General features: G+C 38.8%; 1 protein-coding gene across 3 annotated transcripts in view; it reads right to left on the bottom strand.

The window, feature by feature from the left end:
• Positions 1 to 17988, bottom strand: part of TWSG1 (twisted gastrulation BMP signaling modulator 1) — a 59246-nt gene extending 41258 nt beyond the window's left edge. Inside the window, exons 1-2 of one of the 3 annotated variants that reach the window (XM_017543947.2) lie at positions 17903 to 17988; positions 15204 to 15363 (exon numbers count right to left, since the gene is read on the bottom strand). In XM_017543947.2, coding sequence (XP_017399436.1) covers positions 15204 to 15326 — 123 coding nt within the window. In that variant the 5' untranslated portion in view covers positions 15327 to 15363; positions 17903 to 17988. Of the gene's footprint in view, positions 1 to 15203; positions 15366 to 17675; positions 17834 to 17859 lie in introns of those variants that run through there. The other 2 variants (XM_037744046.1, XM_017543946.2) reach the window with 2 other exon arrangements.
• Positions 17989 to 20537: the final 2549 nt, after the last annotated feature.

Below are 20537 nucleotides of genomic sequence, written 5' to 3'. Positions count from 1 at the left end.
AGCTGGACTTCCAGGATCTGGTTTTAAGCCCTGAGTCTTGGTTTCCCAGTCATAAAAAAGGAATGGTATTGCTGGATTTTCTGGGATCTCAATGAGTTAACGAATATCAAAATGCTTTGGTGATCCAGCAATCCCATTCCTAGGTATTTACTCAAGAAAAGTTAAAACAAAGACTCATATGGGAAAGTATCAACATAATTCATAATTACTAAAAACTATAAACCATGCAAGGTCGGTCCAGCAACCAGTGAATGGATAAACAAATAGCAGTACATCCATACAATGGAATCCTCCTCATCAATAAAAAGGAAAGAACTACCCAACACACACAGTAATATGGAACAATCTCAAAAGCATTAGACTGAATGAAAGAAGATAGACAGAACAAAAGGCTATATACTACATGATTCCATTTATATAACATTCTGGAAAAGGCAAAACTATAGGGAAAAAAATTAAATCAGTGGTTGCCAGGGGCTGAGGCAGGGAAAAAGCTAGGTCCAACTACAAAGGGGCACAAGAGAATGTTTTAGGGTGATGAAAAATATTCTCTACCTTGGTTGTAGTAGTAGTTACGTAAGTATATGTTTGTCAGAAATCATAAAACTGCACATCTAAAAAGAGTGAACAGGCCGGGAACAGTGGCTCATGCCTGTAATCCCAGCATTTTGGGAGGCAAAGGCGGGTGGACTGCTTAAGCTTAGGAGTTTGAGATCAGCCTGGCCAAAATGGTAAAACCCAGCTTCTACTAAAAAAATACAAAATTAGCTGGGCTTAGTGGTACGTGACTGTAATCCCAGTCACTTGGGAGGCTGAGGAAGGAAAATCACTTGATCACAGGAGGCGGAGGTTGCAGTGAGCTGAGATGGAGCCACTGTACTCCAGTCTGGGTGACAAAGAGAGACTCCATCTCAAACAAACAAAAAAACAAAACAAAACAAAACAAAAAACCCAGCATGGTACACTGGGGTTTCTCCATAAATTTAACAAAAAAAAAAACCTAAATTGAAAAATACAAAGCATTACTTCAAGTTGGTATTAAAGAAAGCAACGCAGAAAACAGTTCTAATTCTGAAAATATATTGTTTTAATTTGCTTTTAACCTAAAACTGAAATTTTCTAACACAATTTTTTTTCAAAGAAACATAAAACAATGTTAGTGAAAATGTAAAACACAGAAATTGTATATACCATATAATTGCTAAAAATTATCTAAACACAGAATAAAACCAGAAGGAGCTATATCAAAATAGTAAGAGTAGTATGTGTTTGGATAATAGGACTAACAATCATTTAATCTTTTTTTCTACTTCTCTGTATTTTCTGAATTTGGGGGTAGAAAATATATTTTTATAATAGCAAACATTTAATTTATTTGGATATTATAATGTCTTAAGATCCAGTTAAATTAACATTTGAACAATTACAAAAGATATTCAAAAACACAAGCTGAGGTTCTTAAGCAAACTCTAAGTATTTATAATATCTTGATCCAAAAAACAGGAATGTAGAAATAAATCTAGGTATTTACTTGCATATTGTGTAAACATCAGTAATCAACAAAGATTATATCTATACTGACACTACTTTTATTTAGGTCAAATGAGTTTTTTGTTTTGTTTTATTTTTTTAAGACGGAGTCTTGTTCACCAAGCTAGAGTCACCAGGCTAGAATGACTTGATCTTGGTTGCTCACTACAACCTCTGCCTCTCTGGTTCAAGCAATTCTCCTGCCTCAGTCTCCCGAGTAGCTGGGAATACAGGCGCACGCCACCATGTCCCGCTAATTTTTATATTTTCAGTAGAGACGGGGTTTTACCATGTTGGCCAGAATGGTCTCAATCTCTTAATATCCTGATCCACCTGCTTCAGCCTCCCAAAGTGCTAGGATTACAGGTGTGAGCCACCATGCCCAACCCAAATGAGTATTTAAAGATAAATAAATAAAACAAATAACTTCAATTAGACCTTATTCAAAAGAATCAACAATTATAATCAGATTACATTATAACAAATCTGTTTTGACATATTAATATTCTTTAAAGAGGATATCACATGAATCTTCAAACCCAGAAGAGAAATATCAATCCAATATCATTAGCATGTTGTTCTTTACACATTCTGATTGGTAAACTTTTGTCCTGAAAATAACATACACTTAAATGAATCAGTACTGAAAATGGTACTTATTTTTGGCTAAATAAGTCAGCATACAAGTTCATGTATATATATATGAATTATCAAATATATCATACAGTGCCTGTTTCTTTCTTTTTTTTGAGATGGAGTCTTGCACTGTTGCCCAGGCTGGAATGCAATGGCAAGATCTTGGCTCACTGCAACCTCCACCTCCAAGGTTCACACGATTCTCCTGCCTCAGCCTCCCAAGTAGCTGGAATTACAGGCGCATTATCACCACACTCAGCTAATTTTTTATATTTTTAGTAGAGACAATGTAGATACTAATTCTACTTACTGTACAAGTGCCCCAATGAATTTCTTTAAAAGAATCCAGCTGGGGTAAGTTGAGAATAAGTACAGATGAGACTGACCACATGCTGATCACTGTTGAAGCTGAGTGAAGGGTAAATGGGGAGTTATTTTACAATTTTCCCTACTTTATGTATGCTTGAAAATGTCCATGTGTCCCAATGAAATCCTCATTTTGTTTTAACAGCAACAGGTGAAACAACTAGTGAAAATAAATTTTAATCTCCACTTATATATTAGCAGCTACTATAACTGCATTAAACATTTGGGGGGAAACTGATTTATTTTTCCTTTAAATTATATCAGGCCTAATTTATTACATTTGAACATTAATTTCAGAGATTTTCATGGGGTGTTAACTGAAACAAAACAGAACAAAAATAGGTTAGCACCACAACTTTTAAGAGCAGGGAAGTGGGATGAAGAAGAAAGAAACAATTTAGGAAAATAATGTTCACGAGAGAAAAGAGAAAACATTCCTCATTGTAAGTCAAAATATTACTACCATACTAACAAATCAAGATAACCAGATCAACAGACTAAAGTAGAATTTAACTTGCATTAAGAAAAAAGGAAGAGAAACTTAATTTTTAGTTTACTGTAATTAAGAAAGCCCTAAAGTTACCTATTTATATTTTTAACTTAAAATATACTTTTAAAAGCTAGAATTGTTAATGAGAAGTAAGCTATTTTAAAATTTCAACTTATTTTGGAAAATTTAAGATTTATTTAATAACTAAATCAATTTTTAGAATAAAAAAGCAGACTGTCCATTTGCACATAAAAGTGCTAAATAAATGTTCAGATGACAAAGTACTAAAATGATGCATTAATTACCTCTGAATCCAATTTTGAATATTTTCATGAAATATAATATTTATGTCATCCTAAAAACTACCATAAATATTATCCAACAGTACTCACAAGTTAATATAGGTTTTCTCCACTCTTAATACAAAATGGGCCTTGAGATTTCTGGGGTACATCATAATATCGATCCAAATTTTAAAAATTATTTTCACAAAAGTAGCAGGGGAAAGTAGTAAAGATCTTCTTAAAGGAAAATCCCATATTACCAAATTTATTTTTTCCTGAAACAGGATAGCTAAACCCCTCATTATATGAGCAAGGAAGTACACCAGGATGACAGTTTTACTTTCTTGATGTTTAAAGTTAGGTTTCTTTCCTGTTAGAAGCACAAAATAAATATTTATATAGGGACCACCCTTAGGCACAGCAACTTGGAGTGGCAGGAATGACTGTACTGCTTTGCAACCATGCTGGTAAAAAATATTTACATAACTAGGAGCTTTCAGGGAAAATTTTTCATCCTTATTTTATAAGTGCAGAGGATGCAACATAAACAAATGTTCTAATTTATCCTTACAGTATATCAGTTCAACTCTACAGATGTTGTTCAAACTAAACCAAATTAACAAAAAGAAATCTAAATTCCCTCTACAAGAGAAGTAGTATATTTTTATAAACTTCTATAGCATTGCATCTTTGTCTTTCTTAAAGTACTTATCTCCCACCTTAATGTATTCATTTCTGTACATCTTTTGTAAGTTTAAGGGGAAAAGCAGCTCTTGTTGTTATCTAAAATGTCAATGTGCTTTGTACTTTGTTGAATATGAAAGTGGAATTTTAACAACTCAGTAAGTTGGAATGGAAAGCAAAGCCCCAACAATGTTTAACTTTTCCAGGTCCACCAACTGCTGTGAGAATCTCTTGACAGCTATGGACCTTTTCCCCAGAAAACTGTGCACAGGCAATTTTGAATATAAATAATCTTGAGGCTCTCCTGAAGCCCTTAAGAGGTCCAGGGCCCCAGTTAACAATTATTGGCACATGGAATACCAAGAGCCAATCCATTCTTCAACTAAAGAGAACGGGAATAAAAAGAGGACATTCAAGTTCAGGTTTCTATCAGATCAGTTAGACTACTCCCACAATAGATCAAAAAGACAAGAACTAAGCATCTACCAACCATATACTCACCTCCAATCACAATAAGAAAATCAGCCAATGAAAATAAACAAATAACCAACAATTTTCTGATTAGCCTCAGAGCAGAGAACACATTCCAGCATCAAGGACTTCCTTAACCCTAAGTGTTCTCTGCTCTGAATTCAGTCAGTAAGTCCTGTCTAAACACATGGATCTCCCAACCAGGTTTCATTGCCTCATTCTTAACTACATATGGACGACCAAAGAATGCTATACATTTGAAGAAAGCCTGACACATAAAAAAGACATAAAAGAGAAAAAGATGTTGAAAGAGATAATCCAGGTAACAGAGTCAAGGGAAGGGGACATACACTTCCTCTACCAGCAATAAAACTTCCAATAAGTGTCCTCAGAGACATTGAAGAAAATAATGCATCCAAAAACAAGTAAATAGTGTTAATAGGAAAAATTAATAAGCAATAAATAAGAGCTCTTGAAATATAAAGTTTATTGCTAAAATTAATTCAATAGAAAGAGCCTAAAGATAAAGTCAAGGAAATTTCCCAGAATGTAGAGTAAGAAGGTGTGATAGGATAGAAAAGATCTAATATACTCACTATACACAAGAAATGAACAATCCAAAAATGAAATGAAGAGAACATTTCCACTAACAATAGCATAAAAAAGAATAAAATACTTATGAATAAATTTAACAAAAGAAATGTAAGACATACACAGAAAACTACAAAATATTATTGAAAGAAAATGCAAATAAAAGGAAAAGCACACATGTTCATGAAATAAAAGACATAATACTGCTAAGATGGCAATACAGTACTCCCCAAATTGATCTATAGATTCAATGCAATCCCTATTATATCTTAGCTGGCAATACCAAAGCCACAATTCATGAAAGAAATAAATGATAAGCGGCATTTTATTGAAATTTTCAACTTCTGCTCTGCAAAAAACACTTTCGAAAGCATCAGATGACAAGCCATTGACTAGGAGAAAATATCTGCCAAAGGCTTCTCTAATAAAGTACTACTATACAAAACATACAGAGACCTCAATAATAAAATAAATAAATAAATAAACAACCCAATTAAAAAATGGGCCAGAGATCTTAACAGACACCTCACCAAAAAAGATATACAAATGACAAATAAGTATAAGATGTTCCCCACCATGTATCATTAGAGAATTGCAAATTAAAACAATGTGATACCACTACATACCTATTAAAATGGTGAAAATCCAAAACACTGAAAACATCAAATGCTGGTGAGGATGTGGAGCAATAGCAACTCTCATTCACTGCAGGTAGGAATGCAAAATGGTACAGCTACTTTGAAAGACAGTTTGGCAATTTCTTACAAAACTAAACATAGTCCTACCCTACAGTGCAGCAATTGCATTCCTTAGTATTTAGCCAAATGAAGTGAAAACTTATGCCCACAAAAAACCTGTACATGGATGGTTATTGTAGCTTTACATTATTTTATAGGAACAGGGTCTCACTTGGTTATCTAGGCTGGGTGCAATGGTGTGATTATAACCTACTGTAGTCTTGAACTCATAGGCTCAAGCCATCCTCCTACCGTGGCCTCCCAGGTAGCTAGGACTACAGGTGCATGCCACCACTCCAGACTTTTTTTTTTTTTTGGTAGAGATGGGGGTCTCACCACAATCTTGAATTCTCAGCCTCAAAGGAGCCTCCTGCCTTGGCCTCCTAAACCACTGGGATTACAGGCCTGAGCCACCATGACTGGCTAAGCTTTATTCATAACTACTAAATCTTAGAAGCAATCAAGATGTCCTTCAATAAGAGAATGGATAAACAAACTCTGGTACATGCATACTCATCAGTTAGTGAAGTATTAATTAGTGAATACCTTCATACAATGGGATATTATTAGGTAACAATAAGCGATAAAAAGAAATGCATTATCAAGCCATGAAAAGACACAAAAGGAACGTAAAGAAGCAGCCCCTTTTAAAAGGCTACATTCTGTATGATTCCAACTATATAACATCGTGGAAAAGGCAAAACTAGAGACAGTAAAAAAGATTAGTGGTTGCTAGAAGTCTGGGAGGAGGTAGGGAGGGATGAATCGATTGGCTTGTGGGGATTTTTAGGGCAATGAAACTATTCTGAATGATACTGTAATGGTAGATACATGACATTATGCATTTGTCAAAACCTATAGAAAGGTAAAACACAAGGAGTTAATGCTAATGCAAAGTACACATTTTGGTTAATAATAGCATTATCAATATTGGTTCATCAGTAGTAACAACTATGCCACACTAATGCAAGATGTCAATAATAGAAAAATTGTGGATATGTAGGGAGAATGGGTATATGGGAACTCTTTATACTCTCTGCTAAAATTTTCTGTAATTCTAAAACTTTTCCAAAAAATAAAGTCTATTATATATTTTTTAAATCCCAGCTAGTTTTATTGCAGAAATTGACAAGTTGATTCTAAAATTCATATGAAAATGCAAGGGACACAAAACAGCCTAAGCAATCTTGAGAAAGAACTAAGTTGGATAATTCAGACATCCTTATTTCAAAACATACTATAAAACTACAGTAATCAAGACAATGTGGTACTAGCATAAAAATAGACACAAAAACAAATAGAATAGAACTGACAGTCCATAAATAAACCATTTATAGTCAAATGGTTTTGAACAAGGGTGGCAATATAATTCAATGGTGGAGAAATGGTGCTGCGACAAGTAGATATCCATATACAAGATAATAAAGTTGGATCCCTACTTTACTGCAGGTTTGAACTCCTGGGCTAAAGCAATCCTCCCACCTCCACCTCCCAAAGTGCTGGGATTATAGGTACATGATAGCACACCTGGACTAAAACTATAAAATTCTTAGAGGAAAATATACAAGTAATCTTTATGACTTTGGGTTAGGTAATGGTTTCTTAAATACAACACCAAAAGCACAAGTAATGAAACAAAAAATAGATATATTGAATGCCATTAAAATATAAAATTTTGTGATATAAATGATACATAGTAGTTGAAAAGACAACCCACAGAATGAGAGAAAATATTGCAAATCATGTATCTGATAAAGGACTTGAACCCAGAATATACAAAGAATTCTTAAAACTCAACAATAAAAGACAAGTCAATTTTTAAATGAGCATAGGTTCTGGACTGGGTGTGGTGGCTCACACCTGTAATCCCAGTGCTTTGAGAGGCCAAGGCAGGATGACCACCTGAGACCAGGAGTTCAAGACCAGCCTGGGCAATACCGTGAGAGCACCATCCCTATAAAGAATTAAAAAATTTTAAAAAGTACCCAAGTGTCGTAGCACATACCTGTAGTCCCAGCTACTCAGGAGGCTGAAGCAGGAGGATCGTGATATTGCAGGAGTTCAAGGCTGCAGTGAGCTATGATAGTGCAACTACACTCCAGCCTGGTCAACAGAGCAAGACTCTGTCTAAAACACACACACACACACACACACACACACACACACACACACACACACACAAAAGAGCATTGCCTTTCAATAGGTATATCCCCAAAGATATACAATAAGCTAACCAGGCATGGTGGTACACACCTGTAGTCCCATCTAGGAGGTGGAAGGATTGCTTGAGTCCAGGAGGTTGAGGTTGCAGTTAGCTATCACTGTACCACTGTGCTCCAGCCTGGGTGACAGAGCAAGATCCTGTCTCAAAAATAAAACAAAACATACACACACACACAAACACACATTTATACACACACACAATAAGCACATGAAAAGATGCTCAACATCATTAGCTATTAGGGAAATGCATATTACAACCACTTCACACCCACAAAGGTGCTATAATAAAAAGGAAAGACAAGTGTTGGTGAGGCTATAGAGAAATGAGAACCCTCATACACAGCTGGTGGGAATGTAAAATAGTGCAGCCACTATAGAAAACACTTCAGCAGTTCCTCAAAATTTTAAACACAGAGTTGCCATATGGCTCAGCAATTCCACTCCTAGGTATATACCTACGAGAAATTAAAAGATACATCCAGGGCTGTCTGTAGCAGCTCACACCTGTAACTCCAGAACTTTGTGGGGCCAAGGCAGGAGGATCATTTGAGGACAAGAGTTCAAGACCAACCTGGGCAACATAGTGAGATCCTGTCTCCACACACAGGAACAATTTTTTTAATTAGCCAGGTATTTTAATTAGCCAAGTAGCCAGGACAACTGTAGTCCTAGCTACTTGGGAGGCCAAGGTGAGAGGATCATTTGAGCCCAGGAGTTTGAAGTTATAGTGAACTATGATTGTACCACTGTCCTCCAACCTGGGTAACACAGTTTACCTCTTAAAAAACAAAGATACATCCACATACTAAAACTTGAATATTCATAGCAATATTATCTACCATAGTCAAAAATATAAATAACTCAAATATCCACCAACCAATAAATGAATAAATAAAATGTGGTATGCCCATTCAGTGGAATATTATTTGACCATAGAAAAGAATGAAGTACTGAATATGTTACAACAGAGATGAACCATGAAAACATTATGCTCAATGAAAGAAGTCAAGACACAAAAGAAATGTATGATTCCATTAATAGTAAACATCCAGAACATGCAAGTAGAGAGAAAGTAAGCTGCCTAGGGCTTGCGGGGAGAGAATAGGAAATGACTTCTAAAGGGTATGGAGTTTCCTTCCAAGGTAATGAAAATGTTTTAAAATTAGACTGTGGTGATGGTTGTACAAGTCTGTCCATATGCCAAAACCACTGAATGATACCCGTAAATGGGTAAATTTTATAATATGTGAATCATACACCTCAATAAAACTGTTTTTTTAAAAAAAGATCTAACAGAGAATCTATCTTAGATTTATACTAATGAGAGTTCCAGAAAGAAAGGAGGACATTATATATAATTATATATTATAGAAAAAATATATATTATATATGTATGTATGTTAGGTCAGGGGTGTGTGTGTGTGTGTGTGTGTGTGTGTGTGTGTAATACATATTTTGTGCATATATATATATAAACAAAACAGGGCATTTCCTAGTTTTTGGCTCAAAACTGACCCCCAAAAGACTCACAAGATACCAAGCACAATGAATGAAAAGACCAACACCCAGACTAAACAGTTTAAATTCCATAATACCAAGGCTAATGAGATGATACTAAATGTTTCCAGAGAGAAGATATAACTAATAAAGTTACCTATAAAAAATAAAGACTGGCTTCAGACCTCTTATTGGCAATATGGAATGCTAGTAGATAATAGAGAAATATCTTCAAAGTTCTGAGGGAAAAGAATTTAACACAGAATTCTGTATTCAGGCAAACCATCAGTCAGGAGGAAGGTAAGAATAAATACACTTTCAAGACATGCAGGACCCAGAAAGCTTACTTCTCACACTGGCTTTCTTAGGAAGTTACTTGGGGGCATGTTGGGATAAAATGAGGGTTACTGTTAAAAACAACAAGATATGAAATCCAAGAAACAGTGGAACCAACTTGGGAAAGAAAGAATGGAGTCACCATGAGACAGCTTGCATCAGACCTAGATTGCAATCAGTTAAGTCTGGAAACATCAAGACTGAAGGCTCCATTTGGGAGGAAAAATACATTAATACTTAAAACAATATAAGGTGTTGACGATTGATGATACAAGATAAAGAAAGATGATTAGAAAAACAAAATAACTCAAGAAAAACAAAATCATTCAAGAAGGGAAATGTAATCATAGTATCTATATGACTATACAGTCAATGGTCAACAATATTTATGTAATCACTATAATATAAGCACGGTTTATTGATTCTCAGTTTTAGAATATATCTGTAAATAAAGCATAGAAGATTCAAATACAGTTACAAAACAGAAATAAGGTAATTACTGATAGAGCACGCATGTGCAAGGTGTTGCTCTAAATACTTTACACCTAATCCTCACAATACTCATACAGTATGGTTATTATCCCTACTTAATAAGATGAGGAAATTGAGGCATTGAGAAATTAACTAACTTGCCCAAGGTCATACAACTAGAAAGTGGAAGAACTGGATCCAAATTGAGATAGCCTGGTTCCAGAGTTCATGTTCTTAACCATTATACTATGCAGCCTCTCAGAATATAGATGTTATCAACCTTGACGATACAAAAAGTAAAAGTACAGGTAACACTCCATTCCCCACAGATATTGACGCAACCTATCAGAATTCCAAAAGTAGCCCATCAGAATGCCAAAAGTAGAAAATTTTGAGGGTAGTACTCATAAATGCAAGGGAAAAAACTGATTTCTTTACTTTCTACAATGTTAATCATGGTAGATTCACATGATCGCCCAAGACTGGAGCCCAAACAAACCCTTTACATCGTGAACAAAGAGATAGTGTCTCCAGTTGATAGAACAGAATAGAAAGGCTTAAATATATTGAAGAAATTGAAAAAATAACCAAAAGATAAACTCAAAACAGTGATACAAGTGTGGCAGGGCAGGAGTGGGAAGGAGGACATGATGAGCTATGACCTTATCTGTTATAGCTGGAAGGCAATTTTAGATATATAACATCTAAAACTGATAAATGAAGAAACAGTAGTATAAGTGTATTATTTAGCCATATGGCTAAAAATTACTAACAGAAGTAAAATATAAGCAGTTAGATTCCCAGGGTAACAGAATGAGTAGGGAGAATTAGATCAAGGGATTCATTTTTCAGTATGTATCCTTTTAATAATTTAATAATTTGTTACTCTGATTAAAAAAAAAGAGAACATTTGACACATACTAGTTGATTTCTTTCTTTAAAGCTGCCTTGAACTAGAAGAATATTTTTGATATCACCTAGCCAGCCAATTCACTTTACAGTTTATATGTGGCAGACTATATTTTCTACAGATGGCCACACCATTATATCCCATCCACATGTTCTTCTTACAACATGACACTGTCACTCCTCCAACAAAGGTGGGGCCTATGTTCCCACCACTTAAATCCAGGTGGACCCACAGGAGAGGTTATTTAGCAGGATCACACACACACACACACACACACACACACACACACACACACACAAAGAGAGTGAAAGGGAGAGAGGGAGGGAGATGGGGATATAGAGGGAAGAGAGAGTGAAAGGGAGAGAGGGAGGGAGATCGGGATATAGAGGGGAGGAAGGAGAGGAGAAGTCAGAAAGAGATGTATACCTGAAGAATCTTCCTGGCCCAGGTATCAGACTTATCAATGAGCCTTCAGATTCTCAACAGCCAATACAGTGGCCACTAGTCACATGCAGCTATGCAACTAATGAAATTAAAATTGAATTAAATTTAAAATCAGATTTTCAGTCATACTAGTCACATTTCAAGTACTTGATGGCCACATACGGCTAGATTCTACTGTATTGCACAGGGTAGATGCAAAGCTTTTCCATCATTGCAGAAAGCTCTATCTGTAGTGCTATTTTAGATAATTCCACCCTCACCACCTTCAAGCTGCCCTGCTAATGCCAGGTGGAACAGAAATGAACTCTTCCACAGAGCCCTGCTCAAAATGCAAATCCGTGAGCAAAATAAGCGTGTTTTCACTCACTGCTTTTTGGGGTGATTTGCGACACAGCCATGGTAAAATGAACACATGGAAACTAAAGCTCAGAATGCGAAATAATCTGCTACAGTTTGGAAGTCCACAAAATCAGGGTGGAACTAATCACATTTCAATTCAACGCCCAATAAATGTTTGTGAATAAACAAACAAGGAACTTCTCAATATTTGAGCCCTAGCTCTTTTCTAACTTCAAGTAGTCCACTATCATCCCCCAGGAAAGTTGTATCCTCTACTCCAGAAAAAAAGTTTGATGTTTCCTAGCTCTGAAAGAACAACAGAAATCTCAGAAATGTCAACATTCATGAATTTGTGACTGAAAACACGTCCTAGCTTATTTTGTTTACTAGAATCACCATTGGAGTTAGGTGAAGCTCCACTTGCTCTTCCAGTGTTTCTACACTGGTCTTTACATTTTGAAATATTTTGTTTAAGTCTTACAATTTTTTCTTTCTTTCTTTCTTTCTTTTTTTTTATTTGAGACGGAGTCTTGCTCTGCCCAAGCGGGAGTGTAGTGGCTCGATCTTGGCTCACTGTGACCTCCGCCTCCTGGGTTCAAGTGATTCTCCTGCCTGAGCCTTCTAAGTAGCTGGGATTACAAGCAAATGCTGCCATGCCTGGCTAATTTTTGTAATTGGCCAGGCACTGTGGCTCACAACTGTAATCCCAGCACTTGGGAGGCCGAGGTGGGCAGACCGTTTGAGCTCAGAAGTTCGAGACCAGCCTGGGCAACATGGCAAAAACCCATCTCTACCAAAAATACACACAAAAAAAAATTAGCTGGGCATGAGGCTTTGTGCCTGTAGTCTCAGCTACTCGAGAGGGTGAGATGAAAGGATTGTTGGAGCTGGGGAAGTTGAGGCTGTAATAAGATGTAATAGAGCCAAAAAAAATTTGAAGAGTCAAACAAAAAAAACTTTGAAAGTATCTACCAATATTAACCAAAAGCTTTCTCTTTTAAATGCTCCCTTTAAAAGCAAAGTATTTTAAATAAAGTAATTTTTCTTTTTTTGAGACAAAGTCTCGCTCTTGTCGCCCAGGCTGGAGTGCAGTGGCGTGATCTTAGCTCACTGCAACCTCCACCTCCCAGGTTCAAGCAATTCTCCTGCTTCAGCCTCCGATTAGCTGGTATACAGGCATGCACCACCACACCCAGCTGATTTTGTATTTTTAGTAGAGACGGGGTTTCACCATGTTGGTCTTGAACTCCTGACCTCAGGTGATCCGCCTGCCTTGGCCTCTCAAAGTGCTGGGATTACAGACGTGAGCCATGGTGCCCAGCCAAATTTTTTTTTTTTTTTTTTGAGACAGGGTCTTGCTCTGTTACCCAGGCTTCAATGCAATGGCACAATCATAGCTCACCACAGCCCTGACCTCCTGGGCTCAAGTGACCCTCCTGCCTCAGCCTCCCAAGTAGCTGAGACTAAAGGTGCACATGATCATGCCCAGCTAATTTTAAAAAGTTATCTGTTATACAGACAGGGTCTCACTATGATTCCCAGGCTAGTCTCAAACTCCTGGGCTCAAATGATCCTCCTGTCTCAACCTCCCAAAGTGCTGGGATTACAAGGTGTGAGTCACTGTGCCTGGCCAAAGTACAATTTTTAATAACTTGAACTAATGCAAGTTACAGACTTGAAGAGTCAGGAAAATAATTTGGGATTTAAGAGGATTTCCATCTAAACATGAATGTAACAAATATTATGAGATTTTATTTTAAATAATGAGTAATGTTACATTGAAACAACCTGGGAGGTGGCACAGACTCCTCATCTGACCTTAGCACAAAACTGGGCTTCGTGTGCAGACACAAAGTTTCCAGCCAACACAAGCCTAAGCAGGCATGCCATATTGAGATTTCCACATATAAAATTAGGTGATTAAAGAATTAGTGTTAATTTTCAAACTGTAAAATTGGTCTAACAGCTATGTTGGTAAAGAGTTGTCTTTTAGAGATACATGTCAGTATTAGGGACAAAACAGTATCAAGAGATTTGCTTGAAATTAAAACAGAGCTGGGAGTGGACAGTGTAGGAGGGTATAGGTAAAATAAGGGTAGCCATGAAGTAGTGACTGCAGTAACTGCTTATGGCTGGTTCATTATATTCTTCCCCTTTTATACTTAATAATGTCCACAGTAAAAAAGTTAAAAACTGAACAACAAACAGGCTTCTCTAGTTAAATGTTTTGGTTTGAAATGCAAATTAAGGGTTATCAGAGTAGGAAATGGGAGCAAGTAGAATTCCAACTATTATTGAGAAGGACCAAAATGTCAGAAATAATCACAAAATGCTTCTGATGTATAAAAATAATTGTCACTCTAGCACATATACACAATTACTCTCGAATGAGGGTTACAGTCACATTAGCTGACTCATACTTTACAAAGAATGCTAATGTGTGTGGTTACTGAATTTCTGAGTACACAGCCAGTAACTAGAAGGGATGCTAATCAGGAGCTCAATACCAGCCTGGTAACTTAGCCAAATCACTTAATCTTACTTTTCTCCACAGAAAAGTGAGAGGGGTGGCTACATTAACAGGCTTGCCTTGATGACTGGAACAGATAACTATGAAGTATCTCGGAAGCAGACTGTCCAACTGCAGCCAACAACTTGCGTACAACCTTATGGGAGACCCTGAGCCAGAACCACCTGGCTCAACTGCTCCCAGATTCCAGGCTCTCAGAAACTACATGAAATAATACATGTTTATTGCACTAAGTTGCTATGTTTTGGGGTAATTTGTTACACAGTAATAGATAACTAATACATCATACTTAGGATACAATTTATCTATTATTTGACCAGCTAACTTTTTTTCTAAATACAGTCATTGAACCTCTTTGCTATGTTAATTAGATTACACAAGGGAACCCTTTAAATCATCTGAATAGAGTCCTCATCATGTTATAATGACATGCTTATAGAGCAGGATATTATACTCAGTATTGAACTTCTTGAATCTAACCTTGCCTACATATATGTTTGCTGTGAGGGTAAAAATCCAGACCTGTGTGTCATGATTCAGTACCTCAGGCCCTGATCCAATTCTCAGGTCTTACTCTATATGATATATACACTCTATATCTGTATATAAACATAATGTTTCTGCTCTATATTTCAATATTAAGAAAAAGTACTCTTAGTCCTACCTGAATGAGGCATTTGCTCACATCACTAGCACAGAGTGCTTTGTTACAGCTCAATGATGCCGGAAGCCATGTTAGGAACATCAGGATGGCTAGAGTAAGCACAGCCACACAGGGTGACTTCATGTTTCTTCAAAGAAGATGATCAGTAACTCTCAGGAAGCTAAACAAACAAACAAAGACAACTTTAATTCAAAAGCAAGTGCTAGGGTAAAAATAAATACAAAAAAGGAAAAAACAAAACATAAACTAAGACTGATTGTTTGTGTCAATAGACTTTGTCTTTCTTTTTTAGAGTCTCAGCCTCCCAAAGAGCTGGAATTACAGGGGTGAGCCACCGAGCCTGGCCAAAATATTCTTTTAATTCTATTAGTACCACACATTCTAATTCTATTAGGACCACTGAAGTATAGTGGTGTAATCATAGCTCACTGCAGCCTTGAATTCCTGGGTTCAAGTGATCCTCTCACTTCAGCCTCCCAGTTATCTGGGACTACGGACAATATCACCATGTCTGGCCTTAAAAAAACTTTTGAGTGATCATTTAAAGATCACTCTCAATGAAAGATTACATAAACATTCAAAAATAAACAATGATTTTATATAATAATGGCTTCATAGTCATCTTCAAGGACCTAGAACACAAAAATTCCTAAGACTATCCAGAAATGGTGACTATGAAAGCAGAGTAAGTATATGTCAATCCTCAGTAATTTGAGAGTCTATCAGGCAAAACACTAGTTTCAATTCTGCACTGCTACTATTCAACTTGAGTTTTAGGTCCATTATTCAACTCTAAGCCCATATAAAACAATTAATATTGTATTATAATTTTAAGATATTTAATTTTAATTCTTAGAATTAAAAAAAAATTTTAAATGGAAATTATTCTAGGGTCATTTAGACAGCATAAAGCAGCTCAAAGCAAGAAGTAGAGTCCACAGAGTCACTTCTTAAATAATTGAGCAAATAACAAAAGACAGTGTAAAATTATTAACTGTATTAAGAACTCTGGGTAATTATTACAATGTTAAGATCTCTCTTTTTTTTTTTTTTTTTTTTGAGACGGAGTCTCGCCCTGTCGCCCAGGCTACAGTGCAACCCGCCTCCCAAGTTCATGCAGTTCTCTTGCCTCAGCCTCCTGAGTAGCTGGGATCACAGGTGCCTACCACTGTGCTGGGCTAATTCTGGTATTTTTAGTAAAGATGGGTTTTCACCATGTTGGCCAGGCTGGTCTCAAACTCCTGACTTCAGCTGATCCACCCACCTCGGCCTCCGAAAGAGCTAGAATTTTAATTCCACCGTGTCCGGCCAAGAGATTCTTTTAATTCTATTAGTACCACGCATTCTTCAAAGTTATTAAGAAGACATTACAGTTCAAAAAGGGGGAAAAAGACTAGCACAAATACAGTCTGACAGGGACCAAAGAGTATACACAGTTACTAAACTTTAGAGAAGATATCACTTCGTCAGGTTAAAACACCATCCCATCAAATATAATAAATTAAAATAAATGACTACTGATGTGAGAGGGATAAATAGTGAGTTTATGGGGACATTTATGATTACTCTAAACTTTTATTCTAAGTGTTACAAAGTACAATAAAGGAAAAACAATAAAAGGGTGAAAAGAATAAAGGGCTTTGGACTCGGTATGAGTCAATTTTGAAAGAGAAAGCCCTGGTGATCGTTACTGAAACTCACAAAGCATTCCCTAAAGACCGTTAGTAACCTAATTTTCTAATGTATTTAACGCAGCATACCAAGTAGGATCATTTCTGGAGCAACCAGTACATGTTTGTGGAGGCCAAAGAGGGTATTTGGAAACTAATTTTTGTGGAACTAGTTTTCAACCGACAACCACGAAAACTGGGTTTCCCTCATCTTTTATGGTTGTCTTATAAAGTGTCCATAAATTCACCTTACTCCCCAAATCTCACTGGAAAAAAGTACTAAAGTAACTACGGCTATGTCCAAATCAGGTAGCAGAATTAAAGGACTTATTCTTCCTAAGTAGTTAGAAACCATCACGCATCAAAATTGTTTCGCATACATCACACCCAGTTTCTCGTTAAGGAGACTGCACTGACAGCAACCAGGACAGAGCAGAGCCTCTGTAGAGTGGTGCCAGGGCCCCGAAGGCGCCGGACGCCCAGCGACGCAGAGGCCAGCGGCGGCGCGGGGTCCGGGCACCCGGAATCACCCCCACCCCGGCTCGGCTGACGCGGGCTGCGAAGGACGGTAGCCGGCCCAGAGATGGTCTGGACCGAGTGGGGCAGAGATGCTGCCGAATCCCGGCGTCCGGCCTGTGCGCGCGCGCCCAGAGCCCCCACTTTGTCCTCCGCGCAGCCGGGCCCAGGCTTCTCCCGGCTCCCGCGAAGCTCGCCGCGGGCCCCAGCCTCCAGAGGCCGGAGCTCCGCGCCCGGCCCCTTCTGGGCCAAGAGGCTGCACAACTCCCCCGCCGCTCCCGCTCACCATGCGCTGCGGCCCCGCGAGGTTGCCTGCCCCTAGATCTCCGCCGGGTCGGCCGAGCCCGGGGAGCGCTGTGGCGGCTGTGAGTGCGAGGCCAGGCCGCGCCTCCCGCCGTCCCCTCCGCGCAGCGCCCGCGAGCCTCCGGCACCTTAAAGAGACAGTCCCGTCCGCCGCCCTCCTCCCAGCTCCTCGCTCCCCGCCCCAGCTCCTCTCTTCCCCTCTGCCCTTGCCGAGGTCCACAGCCGCCAGCTCCCGCCAGGAGGCGTCTCCCACTCCCCGGCGCGCCTGTCAGCGCGCACGCCCCTACCTTGGCCCGGTTCACTCCCCGCCCTCCCTCACGCCACGCCCCCAACGCCCCCGGGCCCGCCCCTCCCTCCTGCCACGCCTCTACGGCTATCACAGGCCCGCCCGCCCGCAGGCCACGCCCCCAGGCGCGCCCACCCTGGCCACCCGGCCCGATTTCTCTTCGCGCTTCTCCGCGTCGGGATCCCGGGTCCCTCAGGTTCCGGCAGGCCCTTCTGTCAAGCCCATTCCAGTTCCCCTCTGTTACAGTGTTAAGATCAACAGTGACTCACGATTAAAGCCTTGTAATGTGCTAACCACTACGCTGAGGATGTGCAGTGTGGTAAAAATTCCTCAGGACTCCTCGCAGCTGCCCTGTGAGGAAGCGGCCAGGGCCCGGTTCTAGCGATGCGAGGCCGAGGCTCCGGGCGCTAAGTAGATTTGCGCGTCGCCGAGAGCTGGCACGTTGAACCCTTGTTGTTTGCCGTCAGAGGTAGGATTAATTTAAAATTCGGGTTTCCGAGATCTACCAAGGATCTCGGAGGGCAGAGCTTTCGGAACTTCGATCACCAATTCATTAAAATTGCCGGGCTCTTCGTGAGTGCCTGGCGCTGAGCTTTGCATCTGCAATAGAGAGGAGGGGGGCGCCATGGATCCGAGCGGGGAGGTGGTGCAGCCCAGGTAGAAAGGTCGCAGTTAGCACGTAGGTTAAAAACACTGAGAATGGCACTGAGTTCTTTCCCACAATTCTGGGTTGCTTCTTTTTTATTTATTTTTTCTTTTGAGACAAGGTCTCACTCTGTCACCAGGCCCCAGGGCAGTAACAACATCAGGGCTCGCTGCAGCCCCCACCTCCCGGGCTCAAGCGATCCTCCCGCCTCAACCTCCCGAGTAACTGGGGCTACAGGCGCGCGCCACCACGCCCGGCTAATATTTTACTTTTTTATAGACATGGGGGTCTCGCTATGTTGCCCAAGCTGGGCTCAAATTTCAGGGCTCAAGCGATCTTCCCACCTCAGACTCCTAAATCGTTGGGATGACAAGTGTGGACCATAGTTCCTGGCCAGAATTTGCTTTTTAAAGAACATTCCAGGGTGATTAAGTTAAAGCGCACTAGACCAGACCGTCCACGGGGCACCTTCCCTTGGAAATGTTGACCTAGTCTCAAACCCTTATGCTAGTAAGTCGTAATGCCTTCCACCCCGCTTTGTTGATTGGAAGGAAACAGAAAGAATGAAAACAACTGATTGGCTGAGGGGTAGATTGCATTACTGATGCTAGCCCATTTTTGTGCAATAAATATAGGTTTTAAAAATCATCCTTGATTAGGGAGAGAGAGCATGGGGAGAAATGCCAGATATAGGTGAAGGGGAGGAAGGCAGCAAATCACACTGCCATGTGTGTACCTATGCAACAATCTTGCATGTTCTTCACATGTACCCCAAAATCTAAAATGCAATTAAAAAAAAAACCAACAAACAAAACAAACAAACAAAACAAAACAAAATCATCCTTGAAAATTATCCTAGAGAAATAATTAAGGGTATACCAGAATTTATAAGAATCTTATTCTTGGCATTACATACTAGTTAAGTGAATTAGGAAACTTCTGATCAATGGACTAATTCAGCCATTAAAAATGATATTGTAGATCAAAGGTTCTCAAACTTTTTAGTCTCAGAGTCCCTTTACACTCTTGAAAATTATGGAGCACTCCAAAGAGGTTTTGTGTATGTGTGCTACATCTGTTAATACTTATAAAATTAAAACAATTTTTTTACATATTCCTTTTATTTAAAAATAAACAGTATATGGTAACAAATATTTTATGAAAAATAAGTATATATTTTAAAACAGTAGGCAGAACAGCGTGGTTTTAGATTTTTGCTATTTCTTTAATTTCAAACTTAATAGAAAGCCACTGTTTAGCAATCAAATTCATCATGACTGGGATTTAAAAAAAGAAAAACAAAGAAGGGGGCGGGCGTGGTGGCTCACGCCTGTAATCTCAGAGCTTTGGGAGGCCTAGGCAGGCGGATCACGAGATCAGGAGATGGAGACGATTCCGGTCAACATGGTGAAACTCCATTTCTACTAAAAATACAAAAATTAGCTGGGCATGGTGGCGTGCGCCTGTAGTCCCAGCTATTTGGGAGGCTGAGGCAGGAGAATTGCTTGAACCCGGGAGGCGAAAGTTGCAGTGAGCCGAGATCGCGCCATTGCACTGTTTTTACTTGGACAACAAGAGCGAAACTCCGTCAAAAAAAAAAAAAAAAGAAAAAGAAAAAGAAAGAAAGCCACTGTTTTTACTGCTTCTGTATTCAAACGGTTGCAGTATCTTGTATTATGTAGTCTTCTGAGAAAATGAGAGTGAAAAAGGCAAATAATGCCTTAGAATTAAAATTAAAATAATTTTGGGCTCACAATCCCCTGAAAATGTCTTTAGACCCCCTCCCTAGCAGTCCCCAGATCACACTGTGACAATTAATGTTGCAAATGACTATTACGGCAATGAAAGATATAATTGTTGAATAATTAATTACATCGGCTCATTGCAACCTCTGCCTCCCAGGTTCATGTGAT

This window comes from Cebus imitator, unplaced genomic scaffold (genome assembly GCF_001604975.1).
Source record: "Cebus imitator isolate Cc_AM_T3 unplaced genomic scaffold, Cebus_imitator-1.0 Scaffold162, whole genome shotgun sequence".
Classification (NCBI taxonomy): Eukaryota; Metazoa; Chordata; class Mammalia; order Primates; family Cebidae; genus Cebus; species Cebus imitator.
Note: the sequence above shows the minus strand (reverse complement) of the source record. Positions and strands in the feature narration are given on the sequence as shown.